At 37.7% G+C, this 19,147-nt stretch overlaps 1 protein-coding gene across 1 annotated transcript in view; it reads left to right on the top strand.

Annotated features, from left to right (window-relative positions):
- Positions 1–19,147, top strand: part of otogl (otogelin-like) — a 97,146-nt gene that overhangs the window by 11,967 nt on the left and 66,032 nt on the right. The window contains exons 8-25 of the mRNA XM_051723978.1: positions 136–341; positions 783–907; positions 3,482–3,588; positions 4,558–4,664; positions 4,804–4,929; positions 5,437–5,545; positions 8,558–8,604; positions 8,785–8,930; positions 9,004–9,136; positions 10,999–11,176; positions 11,350–11,474; positions 11,997–12,206; positions 13,399–13,564; positions 13,660–13,734; positions 13,944–13,987; positions 14,760–14,934; positions 15,028–15,135; positions 16,353–16,491. Coding sequence (XP_051579938.1) covers positions 136–341; positions 783–907; positions 3,482–3,588; positions 4,558–4,664; positions 4,804–4,929; positions 5,437–5,545; positions 8,558–8,604; positions 8,785–8,930; positions 9,004–9,136; positions 10,999–11,176; positions 11,350–11,474; positions 11,997–12,206; positions 13,399–13,564; positions 13,660–13,734; positions 13,944–13,987; positions 14,760–14,934; positions 15,028–15,135; positions 16,353–16,491 — 2,326 coding nt within the window. The remainder of the gene's footprint in view (positions 1–135; positions 342–782; positions 908–3,481; positions 3,589–4,557; positions 4,665–4,803; positions 4,930–5,436; positions 5,546–8,557; positions 8,605–8,784; positions 8,931–9,003; positions 9,137–10,998; positions 11,177–11,349; positions 11,475–11,996; positions 12,207–13,398; positions 13,565–13,659; positions 13,735–13,943; positions 13,988–14,759; positions 14,935–15,027; positions 15,136–16,352; positions 16,492–19,147) is intronic.

Here is a 19,147-nt window from a genome sequence, read left to right as displayed (position 1 = left end):
TATTGATAGTTAATCTTGGAAGCAAATAGAGTGGAGGACAATTTTAGGCTCAGATATACACATTTAAATGACGCCCTTCAAAATGGATTATAAAAATTATTGTCTTATTTGGTTGTTTCCTGTGGATGTATTCAGGCTGAGTCTGCCTCAGACAGTGCGTAATGTTTTCATCGAGCGCTTGGCTGACTACATCCTAGTGAAAACCACATTTGGCTTCTCCATGGCGTGGGACGGGAGCTCTGGAGTCTACCTCAAAATGACCGAAGCACACAGAGGGAAGCCTTGTGGTCTGTGTGGAAACTATAATGATAACGGATTGGATGATCTCAGCAGCAGTCACGGTGAGACAAACACACACTTATCATCTCAGTCAGCAGCAAATTCAGAATAATTATATCAAAGCTGAGCAGAGCTGTATACTTGTCTGAGCACTGCAGGGCTAGTGTTGACCATGAAGAGAGAAGTTGTTACATTTTAGGGAAATTCTCAGGAATTAGTGCAATTTGTTGTATATATATATATATATATATATATATATATATATATATATATATAAATGTAATTTCTTTTTTATCTATGACTGTCAGTCGATTTAAAATGGTAATCTAATTGAATCTGTAATTCATATGCTGATTAATTAATCTAATGAATCGCAATTATTTACATATATGCTGGGAAAAGCCCCCAAATTAAGTTAATTTAAGACATTATTGATTTTTATAATAATTATGTTATAGCAATCTATTATGATGTCCTTATTGGGTTGTATGTTACATTGCCAGGTTTAGTCTCTGAAGACATTGCTGAGTTTGGGAACAGCTGGGCCGTAGAGTTGCCCCACGAGAGAGGCTGTCCTGAAGTTGATGATGATTTTCCTGGACCATGTTCATCTGAGTCAGATATGGATGTATGCTCACACTTACTGCATACTGGATTTGAACTGAGCTAACTGTGTCTTTGTGTTGATAGTTTGCAATTGTGTGTTTTAAGACATTTTATGGAGCCATGCATGATTTAGTATGAGTGTACATAATAAGTAAAGTTAACACCCCCCCCCCCCAAAAAAAGAAATATCTTGAATATTGTTGAAAATTGAGCCTATTTTTTTTTGACCATTTAGATTTTTGCATTGTGACTATTTTCATGACAATGAAGCACATTTCCCTCCCAAATTATCATTATTGCATTGTGTGAAAAATATTCTCATTACGGTAATATAGTAATAAAAACCATATTGTCCAGACATATTTAAACAAATAAATTAAAATCAGCATAATTTAAATTCAGTACAATAAATCCTATCATGATACCATACTGTACAATTTTACTTAACAATATATATATATATATATATATATATATATATATATATATATATATATATATATATATATATATATATACACACACACACACACACACACACACACACACACACACATTAGTATTATGTAAATGCAGTAATAATGAAAATATTTCAATCATTTTAGAGCAATTTTTCAGGATTTGGTGAGGGGGTTATTGTGCTTAAAAATGTCATGAAAATAGGCTTACAGTTGAAGTCAGAAGTTTACATACGCCAAATACATTAAACTCAGTTTTTCACAATTCCTGACATTTAATTGTGGAAAACATTCCCTGTCTTAGGTCAGTTAGGATCACTACTTTATTTTAAGAATGTGAAATGTCAGAATAATAGTAGAAAGAATGATTTATTTAAGCTTTTATTTCTTCCATCACATTCCCAGTGGGTCAGAAGTTTACATACACTGTGTTAGTATTTGGTAGCATTGCCTTTAAATTGTTTAACTTGGGTCAAACGTTTTGGGTAGCCTTCCACAAGCTTCTCACAATAAGTTGCTGGAATTTTGGCCCATTCCTCCGGACAGAACTGGTGTAACTGAGTCAGGTTTGTAGGCCTCCTTGCTCACACACGCTTTTTCAGTTCTGCCCACAAATTTTCTATCGGATTGAGGTCAGGGCTTTGTGATGGCCATCTCCAATACCTTGACTTTGTTGTCCTTAAGCCATTTTGCCACAACTTTGGAGGTATGCTTGGGGTCATTGTCCATTTGGAAGACCCATTTGCGACTGAGCTTTAACTTCATGGCTGATGTCTTGAGTTTTTGCTTCAATATATCCACATCATTTTCCTTCCTCATGATTCCATCTATTTTGTGAAGTGCACCAGTCCCTCCTGCAGCAAAGCACCCCCACAACATGATGCTGCCACCCCCATGCTGCACGGTTGGGATGGTGTTCTGCGGCTTGCAAGCCTCACCTTTTTTCCTCCAAACACAACGATGGTCATTATGGCCAAACAGTTCAATTTTTGTTTCATCAGACCAGAGGACATTTCTCCAAAAAGTACGATCTTTGTCCCCATGTGCACGTGCAAATTGTAGTCTGGCTTTTTTTATGGCGGTTTTGGAGCAGAGGCTTCTTCCTAGCTGAGCAGCCTTTCAGGTTATGTCGATATAGGACTCGTTTTACTGTGGATATAGATACTTGTCTACCTGTTTCCTCCAGCATCTTCACAAGGTCCTTTGCTGTTGTTCTGGGATTGATTTGCACTTTTTGCACCAATATATGTTCATCTCTAGGAGACAGAATGCGTCTCCTTCCTGAGCGGTATGATGGCTGCATGGCTCCATGGTGTTTATACTTGCGTATTGTTGTTTGTACAGATGAACGTGGTACCTTCAGACGTTTGGAAATTGCTCCCAAGGATGAACCAGGCTTGTGGAGGTCCACAATTTTTTTCTGAGTTCTTGACTGATTTCTTTTGATTTTCCCATGATGTCAAGCAAAGAGGCACTGAGTTTGAAGTTAGGCCTTAAAATGCATCCACAGGTACACCTCCACTTGACGCCAATTAGCCTATCAGAAGCTAATTGGCTAATTGCCTAAAGGCTTGACATAATTTTCTGGAATTTTCCAAGCTGCTTAAAGGCACAGTTAACTTAGTGTATGTACATTTCTGACCCACTGGAAGAGTAACAAGTGTTCAGTTCATGCTGGGCGGAGTATGTCCACCACCTGTTCTGGTTCAGTTAAACTTCTGACCTACTGAAATTGTGATATAGTCAGTTAAAAGTGAAACAATCTGTCTGTAAACAATTGTTGGAAAAATTACTCATGTCATGCACAAAGTAGATGTCCTAAATGACTTGCAAAAACTATAGTTTGTTAATATGAAATCTGTGGAGTGGTTAAAAAAATGAGTTTTAATGACTTCAACCTAAGTGTATGTAAACTTCTGACTTCAACTGTATTTTATTTATGCAAACTATAATTTCTTATTTTATTTCTTTTGATATTAGACCTGGACATCTCTTTACAGTATTCTTGATTTATATTAAAATATAAAAAAAAAAGTGCATGCCGAGTGGTATTTTATTTACCTTGAGAACTTAAAAGGTGTTTTTTTAACACTTTTTGTTTAAAACTTAATTTTTATTTGTGTGTGTTCTCTGAGCAGAATGCCATTGAGAAGTGCAGTGCTTTGCTTTTCTTCCCTTTCATCTCCTGTCATGAAAACATCGACCCAAATCCATTTGTCGCCAGCTGTGTTTCCGACATGTGTGTGTAAGTGTAACGTTACTGTCTACAAAGAATTACAGATGTTACAAGTTAAGATTCTAAATTGTCTAAATGAAACTCTTTAGACTAGAAAGTTATTTTTTTACTAGAAAAATAAATAAACCCTTTTGTGCTGTCAATAATGAATGTTATTTTTGTTTTAAGCTTTTGCAAATCGACATGCTCTTTTGCTCTTACTGTCTTTCCTTCCTGATTTTCCTCTCTAGCCTATATCCAGCATTCCACACCACCCAATTCCAACAGGATTAGGATTATAATTACAGGATTAATTATAGTAATGAAAATAGTGTGCATAAGGCACAAGCAGAAGACAGAGAGTGTGTTTGTGAATGCATATATGTATGTATTTGTGTGTGCAAGTCTGCTTATGTATGCTTGCGTTCATGTGCGCAAGTATTTGAGTGTGCACGTTGATTACAGTGATGAAATAGTTGGAGTTATGAAAAGTTTTAGACCCAGCTGTTGATTGAAGATGTAGCTATAAGAGTATCAGATTGCCAGAGCAGCTGTACTGCCCTTTCAATTCAAAGTCTTATATATTCTTAATAAATAATCCTATTTTTCTATGTATATTGACTTTTTAATTATTTTGTATGTAGAGGAGACCGAGTTGTCATAGGTTTAAATGGGTTCTTAGGACATCGGTATTGTTTATGACAGTGAGGTTGGGGCATGTTGTCATATTTTTATCTTACCGCAATTGGGGCAAGTTGTCCAAAAGGTCAATGGTATTTCAATGAGCTGTATCTTTTTTCCTGGGCAAAAACTGTGAAAATGTTCAATAGCTTTTTTGTAGCCAAGACTTCAAGGTATGTGGTTATGCAGAAATTGGCATTCCAAAATAAACCTGCCCTGAGAAATATTCACTGGAGTAAAATCCTCGGTCTCGCCTATATTGACTTTTTTTCCCTGTGGTCTGTGGTTTGTTCACAATCGTTCATGTTTTCTCTCCAGTTCAGATGATAAAGAGACGTTTTGCCGGACTCTGGTCGAGTACACCAGAGCCTGTTCTCATGTAGGATACCCCGTCAGAGAATGGAGAGACAGTTTTCCCACATGCGGTCAGTTTGCTTTCAGTGACATCACTCTTGAAGTCAGCCAGTGTCACACATTATAAAGTTGTTACATACACATGACACAAACTGTGCAGTTCCAGAAAGAGAACGCAACACTTTGTGATATGATATTTTTGTGTTTCAGCGGATGGATGTGAGGACAGCTTTGTACACAGAGACTGTATCAGCTGCTGTCCACCAACATGCACATTTGAGAAGGAGTGTTTGGGCACCAACCTTCATTGTCTGGATGGATGTTACTGTCCTGATGGTAAGATCTGAACTCATTCGCTGAAATGGTATAAAAAGTAGAAGAATTATAACAGTAATAATAGGATAAATATTTTTATAAATGTTTGGGAGTTTGCATGTTCTCCCCGTGTTCACGTGGGTTTCCTCCGGGTGGTTCCGGTTTCCACCACAAATCCAAAAACATGCAGATCGAGTGAATTGCAGACTCTAAATTGTCCCGTAGTAGTGAGTGAGAGTCCCCCAGCCACTGGGGGTTGCATTAGGAAGGGCATCCGGCATAAAAACCTGTGCCAAGTCAAATATGCGGATCACGGATGGTCCGCTGTTGTGACCCCTAATGGGAGCAGCCGAAAGCAGAAGAAAATGTATAAATGTTTGGATCAAAAGAAAAATATGTGCATTTGAGGAATTTGCATTTTGTCCTCATCATTTTATTATGATTTCAGTGACTTATTGTAAAGTGAATGGTAACCCCTGTGCTACAGCAATGCATGCTGACACTCATGGCCTCTCTCTCCTCTCTCAGGCCTAATCTTGCAGAATGGGACCTGTATAGCAGTCTCTCAGTGCCCCTGTGTGTACCATGGTAAAGCGTATCCCCTGGGTCATGTACTGGAGCAGGGCTGCAGTGTCTGGTTAGAAACATTTCAGTTTTACCTCCTGTACTGCTAAAACACAAAATGTTTTATGAGTTTGTTCCCACTAGTAACCACTAGTCCCCTCAGACATCCAGGGTGGCACAGTGGCTCAGTGGTTAGCGATGTTGCCTCACAGCAAGAAGGTCCTGGGTTAGGGTCCTGGCTCAACTGGGCCTTTCTGTGTGGAGTTTGCATGTTCTCCCCATGTTTGTTTGGTTTGCCTCCAGGTTCTCTGGTTTACCCCACAGTCCAAAAAAAAAAAAAAAAAAGACATGCAGGTTAAGTTAATTGGAGACCCTAAATTGGCCATAGGTGTGAGTGAGAGTGTGAAAGTGTATGTCTGTGTGTGTGTTGTCCATTGTGTTTCCCTGCCTTTGGGGCTGGGATAGGCTCCAGCACTACTCGCGACCCTGAATAGGACAAGCAGCTATAGAAGTTTTCACAGTTTTTATACTAGTCTCCTCGGACAGTATCCGACAGTAGAGCACAACAGGCCAGAAGTAAATTTTAATTAACAATAACTTATAAACCTTTAAAGACAGACCTACCGTGAGCTCTGAGGTTGTTAATTGATGGTATATGCTTCTATTGAAGCCATCCATCTGCGTTATTTGAACAAAAACAACAATGAGTTTAAAAGCAAAAAACCTGGTGAAGAACTACACTACCCATGATCCTGAAGGGAAACAACCCACAAATCAGAAAATTGCAGCAAACAAAGTGTGCCAAACAATGGGCCTCATTCATTAAACTTTCATAAATATATGACTGAATTTGGAGTAATTTGTGTGTAAAATTGACCTTCAGAAAACTTTCCTCCAGATTCACAAACACTTTGTACTCTCCAGATTTGTTAGCAAAACGTCATGTGTATGTTGGTGAATTCCAAACATTTGTAAAGAGGGGGTGTGTGCATGTTCATTCACAAATATCATAATTGACGCCCATGAGAACGCCATATAATGAAGGCATCAGACACTCTAGTAAATGCTTTTAACATCTATATGGAACAATAATGAAATCATTTTTATGAATTAAGTGCATCACATCGTAAATGTTTTATTTAGCAAACACACTAGTGTGTTCGATCTCAAAGAAAGTGAGGAACTTACTGTCATCGCATGTTCTGGCTGCCATCGTAGATTCTTTTGTGAATCAAAGTCAAGAAAAATGGTTTGACATGAAGCTTTAGTGTATGTCCACCACCTTTTCTGGTTCAGTTGAATGCATCACCAGCATCATTGGTGAAACTTCTCGGGTAAATTATGATGGTAACAGTGATATACTGTACTTCCCTTGCAACTGGAAGAATCTTCAGATAAATTAATGCCTGAAAAAGGTCTTTGACCTAAATGCTTTATGCTAATAAAGATTTGCAAGTTACAACAGTGTGCAGGATTTTTTCTATTTTTTTTCGCCATTGTATTGTGTACACACCTGCCCGCGAACAGCATTAACATTGACTATACGTTATCAACTGAATCCGATTTATCGATGCTTGTACTGAATCAGTGAAACCTAAATTATAAAGGTCATATCAAACGAAGAATCTGTTCAACCAGCCACGTTAGAGGGCATTCATTTTTTCGAGATAATCAAACATAAATTATGCTGCACAAACTTCTGCTGGAAAAACAATATAAAATTTATGAAACAGAGTTGGGAATAAATTATACTTTGAATAAATAAAGGCAAGCATCGGGGGCCTGGGTAGCTCAGTGAGTATTGACGCTGACTACCAACCCTGGAGTCGTGAGTTCGAATCCAGGGTGTGCTGAGTGACTCCAGCCAGGTCTCCTAAGCAACCAAATTGGCCCAGTTGCTAGGGAGGGTAGAGTCTCATGGGGTAACCTCCTCGTGGTCGCGATTAGTGGTTCTCACTCTCAATGGGTGGATTGCGGAGAGTAGCATGAGCCTCCACATGCTGTGAGTCTCCGCGATGTCATGCACAACAAGTCACGTGATAAGATGCGCGGATTGACGGTCTCAGAAGCGGAGGCAACGGAGACTTGTCCTCCACCACCCGGATTGAGGTGAGTAACCGTGCCACCACGAGGACCTACTAAGTAGTGGGAATTGGGCATTCCAAATTGGGAGAAAAGGGGATAAAAATATATTTAAAAAAAAATAATAAAAAAAATAAAAACAAGGCAAGCATCAAAGAAACGTTTTTAATTTAGTATATGGTTTAATATGAAAACAACAAAAGAGTTTTTATGTTTTTTTTACTAATTTATACTTTTTTTCAAAGGTTAATTTTACTCTTTTAATTATTAGTAATTTGTTTATTATATACTTATTTAATTGCACTTCAAAATGTAGTCATGGCAGTTTGCCTGAAAGAACACAAAACTTTTGGATGTCTTACACACGATTTACACGTGGTCAGGAGCAGGTGTAAATTTTATTCGTACCAACTAACATTTTAAATATATGAAAACTTTCATGAATCCAAAAATTTATGCCAGAACAGCTTACGAACAATTTACACAAAAATTAATTCTGCTCTTGTTTCATGAACGAGGCCCAATCTCTGCAGCAAACGCCGACTTCCATGACGCACTGTGAATAATGCAATCAAGTCGCTTTCCCTACACTCTCAAACTACTATATTTTGCAATAAAATAAAAAAATTTAAATTATAGTTTTATATTTTTTACATCGTTTTTCATTTGATTACGTCATTCGCAATGCTTCATGGAATTTTAGTTAATTCCCTCATTAAAGACGTTAAATGCACAGTCTTGAACCTTTGTGTTTTTGTCTTATTTTCATATCCATTTTTGCTTCAAATCAAAGTTTGTAATGTTGTGATTCACCTCGGAGCTGGTTGGTTTGGTTTACCGTTTAGAACCCTATGGAAGAAATAAATTTTTTTTACTGCTAAAATACTTCCGGAACCAAGATGGCTAAAAAAGTTGCGCTCTATAGACGACTCTCTTTCCTAACAAGTGAAACTGATGTATGGAACTCATGGGTGACTCAATCTTATGTGAATTGCATTTTCAGTGTCTGTATGGGAGGTGTGTGGAACTGTACTGAAAATAATTGCACAGGTAAAACTCTTTTGTGTACAGAATACTATATCAAAAGCATTGGGAAACTATTTTGTGCGTGATTCTTATCAGTTTAACTCAACAATCAGGTTGTTTAACCACAATGTTTTGTATAGCTTTCAAATTAAGTATGTTTTTCATAGATGTTTTGTAATTTAAAGAATTAATTGTAATTACCAGTGGAGTGCACTGTAATGGGCGACGCACATGTGACCACGTTTGATGGGCGGATCTTCATGCACACGGGCTCTTGTCAATATGTGCTGGTGAAGAGTCGCGGCAACACCAAGTTTACTGTCACGCTACAGTACACAAACTGCGGAGAGGTAAGGGGTGTTTGTTTGAATGTGTTATTTAAAGTGTTTTATGTGTGTTTTATGGAGTCTGTTTTTTTTTCAGTCTCAGGAACACTCATGCATTCATTCAGTGATTCTGGTGGTGGATGAGGACGTCAGCAGACAGGTCACTCTCACCAAAGAAGGGGAAGTTGTCATTGGGGCCAGTATGGCTGTTAACCTGCCCTACTCCGATGGTAACGACAAATGTTATAAATCAGTGTTACATCTCTAATGGTATGCTTTATTAATACATGTTTTTTAAAGGGATAGCTCACCCAAAAATGAAAATTCTCTCATCATTTACTCAACCTCATGCCATTCCAGGTATGTATGACTTTCTTTCTTCTACTGAACACAAAGATTTTTAGAAGAATATCTCAGCTCTCAAGGTCCTTTGAATGCAAGTGAATGGTGACCAGACCTTTGGAGCTCCAAAAATTACATAAAGGCAGCATAAATGTAATTCATACAACTCCAGTGGTTTAATATATGTCTTCTGAAGTGATACAATCACTTTGGGTGAGAAACAGATCAATATTTAAATCATTTTTACTATAAATCTCCACTTTCACTTTCAGAATGTGAAAGTGAAAGTAGAGATTTAGAGTAAAAAAGAACTTAAATATTGATTTGATTCTCACCCACACCTATGATAACCATAGATTTAAACATATATTTAACCACTGGAGTTGTATGAATTCCTTTCATGCTGCCTTTATGGAGCTTCAGAGTTCTGGTACCCATTCACTTGCATTGTATGGACCTACAGAGCTGAGATATTTTCTAAAAATCTTTGTTTGTGTTCAGCAGAAGAAAGAAAGTCCTTCACATCTGGGATGGCATGAGGGAGAATAAATGATGAGAGAAATTTAATTTTTGGGTGAACTATCCCTTTAACTACTTTTTTTAACCTTATGCCTTTTATACCTGCTTTGTAGATTAAAATGTTTAGCAAAGAATAACAACAATACAATAAAAAATGAAACATTTGGAAAGATTTTAATTAAATGAATTAAAATGCTGGTAAAAGGTGATATCAAGAAATTATCATTACAATTGTTGAAAGAATAGAGTGCAACAATCAGGTTCTAGAAGTAAAAATGCCATTGGTATTTTTTTTTTTCCATAGGCAAATAGATTTTTAACGATAAATGATTAAACTTTGAAGACAGATCACGTTTAATAGCAGAATTGCTGGTTTGAACTACACTACCCATGATCATCCAGAGAAAGTTCCACCAATCAGCGAATCACTGCCAACAAAGTGCACCAAAAGAGCTCTGCAGCGACCGCGCACTCGCATGACACATGGTGAATGATGATATAGAGTCTGCCTCCCTACCTTCTCAAACGTATATATTTGCATATATCTGAATATTTTGCAATAAGCTTAAAATATAAACTTTAAATCAGAAGTTTTGTATTTTTCCATCGTTTTTAATTTGATTACATAATTCGCAATGACAGGCACTGTTGCGCTCTGTTGGGTTGCTTTAGTTGCAGATTTATTTAATTACCTTTTATATCCTTATCCCTTTTATGCCTACTTTTTAGATTACAAAGCTTTAAGAAATACACTGATGCAAAAAGTGAAAAATTGGTTAATTAAATTAGTTAAAATGATGGTAAAATTTGAGATCAAGAAATGATAATAAAAAATTGTTGAAAGAATTGTAAAAAGAACATCAGTTCTAAAACAAAACATAAAAATGAAAAACAAAAAACAGAAAAACAGAAGATATATGTGCATTTAAATATAAAGTTACACATCATAGTTATTACACAAAAATATGCATAATATAGAATTAAAGGTGCACTGTTTATTTTGCGCCAACACCAAGTGGCGAAGATGCATTATGGAAATGCGCTTTTTGCAATCAGCCATGATTCATTTATTCTGCAAATGAAAGCGTCCGATTACAGTGGATTATTGAGCTTGTCATATGATCTCTCCACACTGCAGCGCTCATGAATGTGTGAATGTGAATTCGAGAGATTAAGTTGTATTAATTTATGCAGTATCATACAAATAAACACATATCTTTGTTTTTTTTAGACGTGGTGAACATACGTCGGCTGACGTCGCTGTTTGTGGGTCTTCGGTCTGTGTTTGGACTGAGGTTTCAGTATGACTGGCAGGGTGGGCGGATCTACCTGCAGCTGGACAGCACTTGGATGGGCTCCACACTCGGCCTCTGTGGAACCTTCAACGGCAACCTGCGGGATGACTTCCTGTGAGAATCTCCCAAACCTTATACCTCTATAAGTGTCAGCAAATAAACCCTAGAAGATTATAAAGAGCTAATGCATAATTTCTCTCTGCAGTTGTTTTTTTAGTATCACTTACAATATAGATGTGTGCTTAAACCTGTGTCTCTGTGTGAGTAAATGTGTTTTCAACCTCTAGTTCTCCTGCTGGAATGATCGAAGGAACGCCACAGCTGCACGTCAATGCCTGGAAAGTGTCTTCAGCATGCACAAGCCCTGTCAACATTCCCATTATAGACCCCTGTGAAATGAACCAACAAAATGGTACACATGTAACCCCTTAGCTTTTTACAATTTCTTCAGTCTTCAGAAGGCATACATTGAGAAACAACCCAAAATGTAATTAATTTTTCAGTGAAAATCTTGGACTACTTTTATAATATTTTTGGGTCCTTTTTAAGGTTTAAAGTGAGTCACTATCAACTGCTATTGTATTGAAAAGATGGTCTGGGATATTCATTTTAAAAATCTGCTTTTGTTTTTCACTTATGAAAGAAAGCCATATGATTTGAAACAACATGAGTATAAGTAAATAATGACGGAATTGTTATCATTGGTTGAACTACAGTACCTTAACCTGTTGCATGATAATTATTATTAACATATTATTGTTAGCTTGATATTAGCATAATTAGATCATATATTTTTCAAAGGGTTTGTAGTGGAACTGATCACTGACAAACCACTGCAAATCAAGCTGGTTACATGATCAATTCTTACATTTTCACTCTGCCTAATCTGTAAAGACCATCGTGTGACATTGTGAATTTACACTGTATGTTTCAGTATTTTATGCGGCGCAGTGTGACGTGCTATTGCAGGAAGTGTTTGCGCCATGCCATACCTACGTGAGTCCCAGTGTGTACCACCAGCAATGCCGATACCAGGCCTGTCGATGTGGCAGCACCTGCCTTTGTACTGCACTCTCACACTATGCCTACATCTGCGCCAAACATGGTGTCATCATCAACTTCAGAGCGCATGTCTCTGAGTGTGGTTCGTTGATTATTCTTTTGTTAATATCTTTGCAATTCAGCTTTTATACTCTCTTCTGTTTTTTTTCTTTTGATAATATATTTACAATTCAGCCTTTATACTGTCTTCTGTTTTTTCTGTGTTCTTGTATCATTTCAAGTGCCCATCTATCTATCTATCTATCTATCTATCTATCTATCTGTCTGTCTTTCCATCCATCTCTCTCTCTCTCTTTCTCTCTCTCTCTCTATCTATCTATCTATCTATCTCTCTATCATCCATCATCTATTCATCTCTCTATTCATCTATCCATACATCTATCCATCCATCCAGCCATCCATCCATCTCTCTGTCCATCCGTCTCTCCGTCTCTATATTTGTCTGTCCGTCCATCCATCCATCCATCCATCTTTCTATCCATCCATTCGTCCATCCATCCATCCATCTCTCTAGCCATCCATCCATCCATTTATTCATCTCTCCATCCATCCATCCATCCATTCATCTCTCTATCCATCCATCCATTCATTCATCTCCATCCATCCATCCATCCATCCATCCATCCATCCATCCATTCATTCATCTTTCCATCTATCCATCCATTCATCTTTCCATCTATCTATCTATCTATCTATCTATTCATTCATCCATCCATCTCTCCATCTCTCCATCCATCTCTCTATCCATCTATCCATCCATCCATCCATCTCTCTATCTGTCTATCTATCTATCATCCATCTGGCCGTCCATCCATCTGTCTGTCTCTCCATCCATCCATCCATCCATCCATCTTTCTATCTCTCTGTCTATCTATCCATCCATCCATCCATCCATCCATCCATCTTTCTGTCTATCTCTCTGTCTATCTATCCATCCATCCATCCATCCATCTCTCTATCTGTCTATCCATCTCTCCATACATCCATCCATCTCTCTATCATTCATCCATCTATCCATCTTTCCATCTCTCTATCCATCCATCCATCCATATCTATCCATCCATCCATCCCTCCATCTCTCCATCCAGCCATCCATCCATCCATCCATCCAGCCAATAAGCAATGATTTAATCTTTTCACATAGAAATAGATCTAGAAAAATTGAAAAGTCCATCCATCTCTATCTAAATCTATCTATCATTCTATCTGTCTCTGTCTGTCTAGTATAATAATAATTCGTAATATCTTAAATGTATGTATGTGTGTGTGTGTAGGTATGGTTTGTTTAGGTGGGATGATGTATCACCCATGCACATCAGCGTGCAGGAGGACCTGTCAATCAATCAGCAGTGGTGAAGTGTGTGATGGTGATTGTGCTGAAGGATGCAGCTGCACTGATGGAACATTCTACGACCACGCACGCCAGCGCTGTGTGTTACTGTATGTCTGAATACACATTTGCCTGACAAGTTCACAATACTAGCATGTAAAAGGATGTGTTTTCATGTTCCTAATTTGGTGTCTGGTGTCTTTAGCTCCCAGTGTCACTGTTATTTCATGGGCTCCATATTTCAACCCGGAGAAGTTTCCTTTAGCTCCTCTGGACCATGGTAAGTGGAAATGAGAGGATTTTTGTTTTACTGTTCGAGATTGTGGGCTTTGTGGTTAGCTCACATGCTCGGACACATTTAGCCATAGAACTCATGTGAAGTAACTCTAAGGAAATTAATGTAATGTTTTGTTAATTCAAACTTAATTAACAATTTTATTTTTGGGTAATCAATGTTGGGTAATATAATTGTGTTTGATTTCTCCTCAGTCTCTGCACAAATGGTCGTATGGAGTGTGTGCCTGAGGAAAGAGGTAAACCTTTACTCCTCTTTTTACTTTTACTTTGCTTTATTTTATCAGTCTCTCACCCTTTATTCCCTTTCACCTCTATCTGCCTCTGGAAAAAAAAAAAAAATCCATCTTGAAGGGTCAACAGTAAATTCCTCAGAGGTAAAGCATTGTGCGCAGTGAATGCTGGACAGATCTGAACTCTTGATACACACACAGAGAGAGAGAGATTCTGGTGGGAGGAGACAGTAAAATCCACTTTTTGCTTTTCTAGACATTTTTCTACTTTAGACTTTTCACTCTTTCAAGATCTTTTTCTATGTGAAAAGAGTAAAGCATTGCTCACTGGTCAGATATGGCTGTGAAATGGCTTCAAATTATCTGGCTAAATTAATATTAATATTCCTTAAAAAAATATTTTGGGTTCAATAAAAGTTAAGCTCAATTGACAGCATTTTTGGCATAATGTTGATTATTGATGCTTTTATCAAATTAAACTTCCCAGTTCTGCCTATAATCCTCCAAAAATATATATATATATATATATATATCAGAGCGACTTGGGGGTGGGCTCTTTTGAATTGGGCCAGTATGCAACAACCTACGTGTAGAAACCACCCCCAGTACACCCTAGCAACCACAAACACCTTAGCAACCGCATAACAATTCCCTGGCAACCACCCACAACACCCCATCATCATTAATTTGACCTTTACATGGGCAAACACTACTTAAGTTGCATTTTATACTCTTTTTTTCAACCATTCTTTCTTCCCCACTATCCCTTCTTTTTCAGAGCCTGACAGAGGAGACTGTCCCAATGGTAAAGTCTACCACAGCTGCAGGGCTCATAGTGGGCTGGGACCCTCAGGTGTGGGCGTGGCCTGTGAGCTTACCTGTCGAAACCTGATGCTGAACCTCACCTGCCCTCCGATGACCCCATGTGTTCCAGGATGTGGATGTCCTGCTGGGTAATCGCTTTCATCTCGGCATGTTTTGAGAAGCATACATGTCTACTGACACCAGAGCTTGTAATATTACACCATGTTTTTTAATTGATGCAGGCTAGTTGCTCATAATGGAGACTGCTATTACCCAGAGAACTGCCCCTGTTCATGGCTCGGTCTAGAGTATCTCCCTGGAGAGGCAGTGGACACTCCGTGCTATCGCTGGTTAGTGTGTATTAAAGTGTGTTGGTGTAGCATCTATATGCATTCACTTCCAGGCAAAGGTTTGGACACATCTACTCATTCATTATTATTACCAGTGTTGAGAAGCTACTTTGAAACTGTAGTTTCCCAAGCTACAATATACTTATAATTTAAAGTAGTTAAACTAGTCAAGCTACTCTTTTGAAAAAGTAGTTAGCTACACTACAAGTTACTAACAAAAAGTAGAAGCTACTTAAAGATGAAAATATTTTAAATATATAACAATCAAATGATACTATGATAAATTCTGCAGTCAGAAGTTCTGATTCAGTGAATCAGTGAATCATTTCTGTGAACTAGTTTATTTACATGACCATCCAAACGAACTGACTCACTAAAATGAACTGGAATTCCCAATGCTAAATAAAAGTAAATCATTAATTTTAACCAGTTAATTTACATGAACTGACCGAAAGAACCAATTCACTTAAATAATTTGGTTTTTCAATGTTACATATGAGAGAGAGTGGAAGGTTCAGGTGAGCACATTTGATTACTCCCTTGGCTCCATTGCTGTGTTCGCAATACAATGTGACCTTTATAGCATATTGTGATGATTCAGTGCTACTCATTGGAAAAAGTTGCTTGTTACTGGAAAAGCTACACTATTGTAAAAACAGCCGAGCTACTGTCACGCTACTGAACAATGTAGTGAAGGTAGTAGTGTTGCTACATTAAGTTTATACTTGTGGTCCTACTTTATATTAGGTGTTTTAACTGCAATGTACTAACATTAAAATACATACAATACAATGTGTTTATTATGTAACTACATGTTGTTCTGCAAGATTCTCACAAGATTCACATTTGCTGCTTCTGAGGTTGAGGTATGGGTAGGTTTAGGTGTAAGGTTAGGGGTTAGATTAGGGTTTGGTTTAGGGGTAAGGTTAATGGTGTAACTACAGATGTAATTGAATGCAGGTACTTTAAATGTAAGTACAATGCAACTGCACGAATGTACGTAATAAGCAGAATCTAGCAAATGCTTAAGTATACAGTGTATTAGTTAAAGAAACCTAATATAGATTGGGTCCATATTTGTCTACAAAACTAATTTCATGCATTTAACTATGTATAAGCCTTTAGATCAAAAGGGTTTTAAGATCATGAGAAACTGTTTAAACTATATTTATTGCAGTAATTGTTAACATGTGGTCTCTCTGTCTCTCTCTCTCCAGTGTGTGTCATCGTGGCTTCTTTAACTGCACATATTCACCATGTCCGGCAGTGTGTACCATATACAGTGACCGTCATTATCATACATTTGATGGTCTGGAATACGATTATGTCAGCGACTGCCAGGTGTATCTGGTGAAGGTACTTCCTGTGTGTGTGTGTGTGTGTGTGTGTGTGTGTATGTGGGCAGGTAATTACAAGGGTATTATGCTATAAATGTGGTTTATAAGGACATTTCTAGTGTCCTCTTAATTCAAATTGTTTAAAAATATACTAAACGATGTTTTTTTGAAAATGTAAAAATGCGGAAAGTTTTTTGTGAGGGTTAGGTTTAGGGTTAGGGGATAGAATCTATAGTTCATACAGTATAAAAATCATTATGTCTGTGGAGAGTCCTCATAACAATAGCTGCACCAGCATATGTGTGTGTGTGTGTTCGAGACTATGGGTACACTAACAAAAAAGTGCAAAAATTTACCATGGAATTTAGATATAGACTGGACAATTTTGAGATTATCAACATCAGTCAGTAACCTTAATAATAGCCTTATCAACATAATTTATCATTTTAATATATGGCTGTTTATTCAACTTCGGGCACTTTCATGTCCCAGAGGTTGATTTTCAGTAAAACAAACAGATTTACAAAAAGTGTAATTTTGTTATAGTATATGAAGGTCTTATTAAAAAAACTTAGAAACTTTTTACCAGGCCTTCATCATTTATTTTGGTACTTTTCAAATGCCTTTTATGTATAGATTTTACTGCTTTAGACTTGACCCAGACTTTCAATATTAAACTATTAAAATACATTAAAAAGATAAAATTATTACATTAAATAATAAGGGACAGGTGTCCTGCCACATTGAACCATTTCCATTTCAATATTTATTGTGTAAAAAGTCTGGCCCAAAAGTTGTTGAGTGGGGGGGGGGGGGGGGTGGTGGGTGTGGTCGCTGTCCTTTTCTGCATATCGCTGCCCCCTTCGGTATATCACGCTGCCGTTTTGTGGCCTGTTCTGCATAACGCGCCGGCCCATTTCAGCTTATCGTGGCCCATTCGGCCCTGTTTCGTGGCCGGCCCATCGGGAAAAGTTCTGGTTCTCCTGATGGCCAGTCCGCCCCTGTCCATCAGTGTCCTATCCAACACATTACAGAATTTGAGATGTGGTGCAAATTACACTGTGGTGGGACTTTCAGAAAAAAATGACAAATATTATATAAATCTCCTGTGATGCATGTACATAAACTGTTAGTAGAGAAATTAAATAAACAAGTGATAGTGTGAAAACATTTTTGACAGAATTTTACTGGAAATTCACAGGGCTAAAAATGCCCGAAGTTGACGAAACACCCATATATTTAACGAATATTTTTATAATAAACATTTTCTAGTGAATTTTAAGTAAATATTATGCTAAAGAAGTGTTGATGTAATTCTCATTTTCCAACATGAAATTATTTATGACGTACAGTATATGTGAGATAATATATAAGCATTATATCGGCCACCTTCTACTTCAGCTTTTGGCAGTAAAAAAAAACTTTAATGCTAGTTCCATGTTTTTTTTTTTGGACATATGACATGATTATACACTACAGTGTTTCTTTTTGGACATGGTACCATATACCATGGTAATACAATGGAATTCCTTAAAGTACCCTGTAATATGTAAAAACCATGGTATTGTATATTAATAAGGTATTCATCCAGTACAATTGTATTTATCATTGTACCATGGTACCACCACAGTACTTTTTAGTAAGGGTGCAGCAAGTGTATCTTTGTGTACAGCTGATGTAGAATGTGGATGCCTTGTTTGCAAGTGGAAAGACGCTTAACAACTTAACTTTAACAAAGACCATGTTTTACCAGTTGAAATTGTCGCACTTTTAAAGCCGAAGAATTTTCCAAGGAAGGGACATGGAGTGTGTAGGCGTGTGTGTGTGTGTACTCTCACACTTTTCAGACTTCAGTAGGGGTGGATAGAGTAGCAAGAAAAGAGATCTGCCTCCACCGCTTGTAATCTTGGGAAAATCAGCGGGTATTTTTAATTAGAGCAGGAATACGGTAATGGAACCAGAGTTAATGTCAGTCCCAGCACAGGAACTCAGCAAAGAGTCGCTCATAACAAAGAGCAATCTGTTCCCTATCAGGCTACGCAATGCAACCTGCTACTGGCCTTAATGACTGAGAAAGTGTGTGTGTATGTGTGTGTGTGGCTATGCTCAAGGTACAGGTGAATAGACGTTGGTGTCTCCTAAAGGCCAGTGATTCTCTGAGGAGTCCACTGATCTACCCGAGGGACAAAGCTTTCCATCACGATAAAAAGAAATGGCTTTAGTCACACACACACATATAGTACACGCATACACTAACAACAACACACTAGGTTCTGTCTGGTTAAGTGGTCTGACATGGCAACTTCTAGTTCAACCAGTAGCATGAGGTTGGGGCGGGACTACCTGTGTGAAAGACCAATGATAGATGGGGGCGGGGTGGAAGGAGTGTTTGGGAATCCTGATTGTTAAGGCAGGCATCACTATTTCTATTGCTCACATTCAGGGATCTGAACAAACTTCTAGACCTAAGTATTAAACTTTTGACTGGTGGATGATAAACCCCATAGACTTAAAGGTATAGTTCACCCAAAAATGAAAATTCTCTCATCATTACTTTCTTCTACTGTACACAAACAAAGATTTTTAGAATAATATCTCAGCTCTGTAGGGCCTTACAGTGCAAGTGAATGGTGACCAAAAAGTGGTTAAATCAATATCTTCTGAAGCAATATGAT

The sequence above is a fragment of the Myxocyprinus asiaticus genome, chromosome 18 (genome assembly GCF_019703515.2).
Source record: "Myxocyprinus asiaticus isolate MX2 ecotype Aquarium Trade chromosome 18, UBuf_Myxa_2, whole genome shotgun sequence".
Classification (NCBI taxonomy): Eukaryota; Metazoa; Chordata; class Actinopteri; order Cypriniformes; family Catostomidae; genus Myxocyprinus; species Myxocyprinus asiaticus.
The sequence above is the reverse complement of the archived record's forward strand: the minus strand, read 5'-3'. Positions and strand labels throughout refer to the sequence as shown.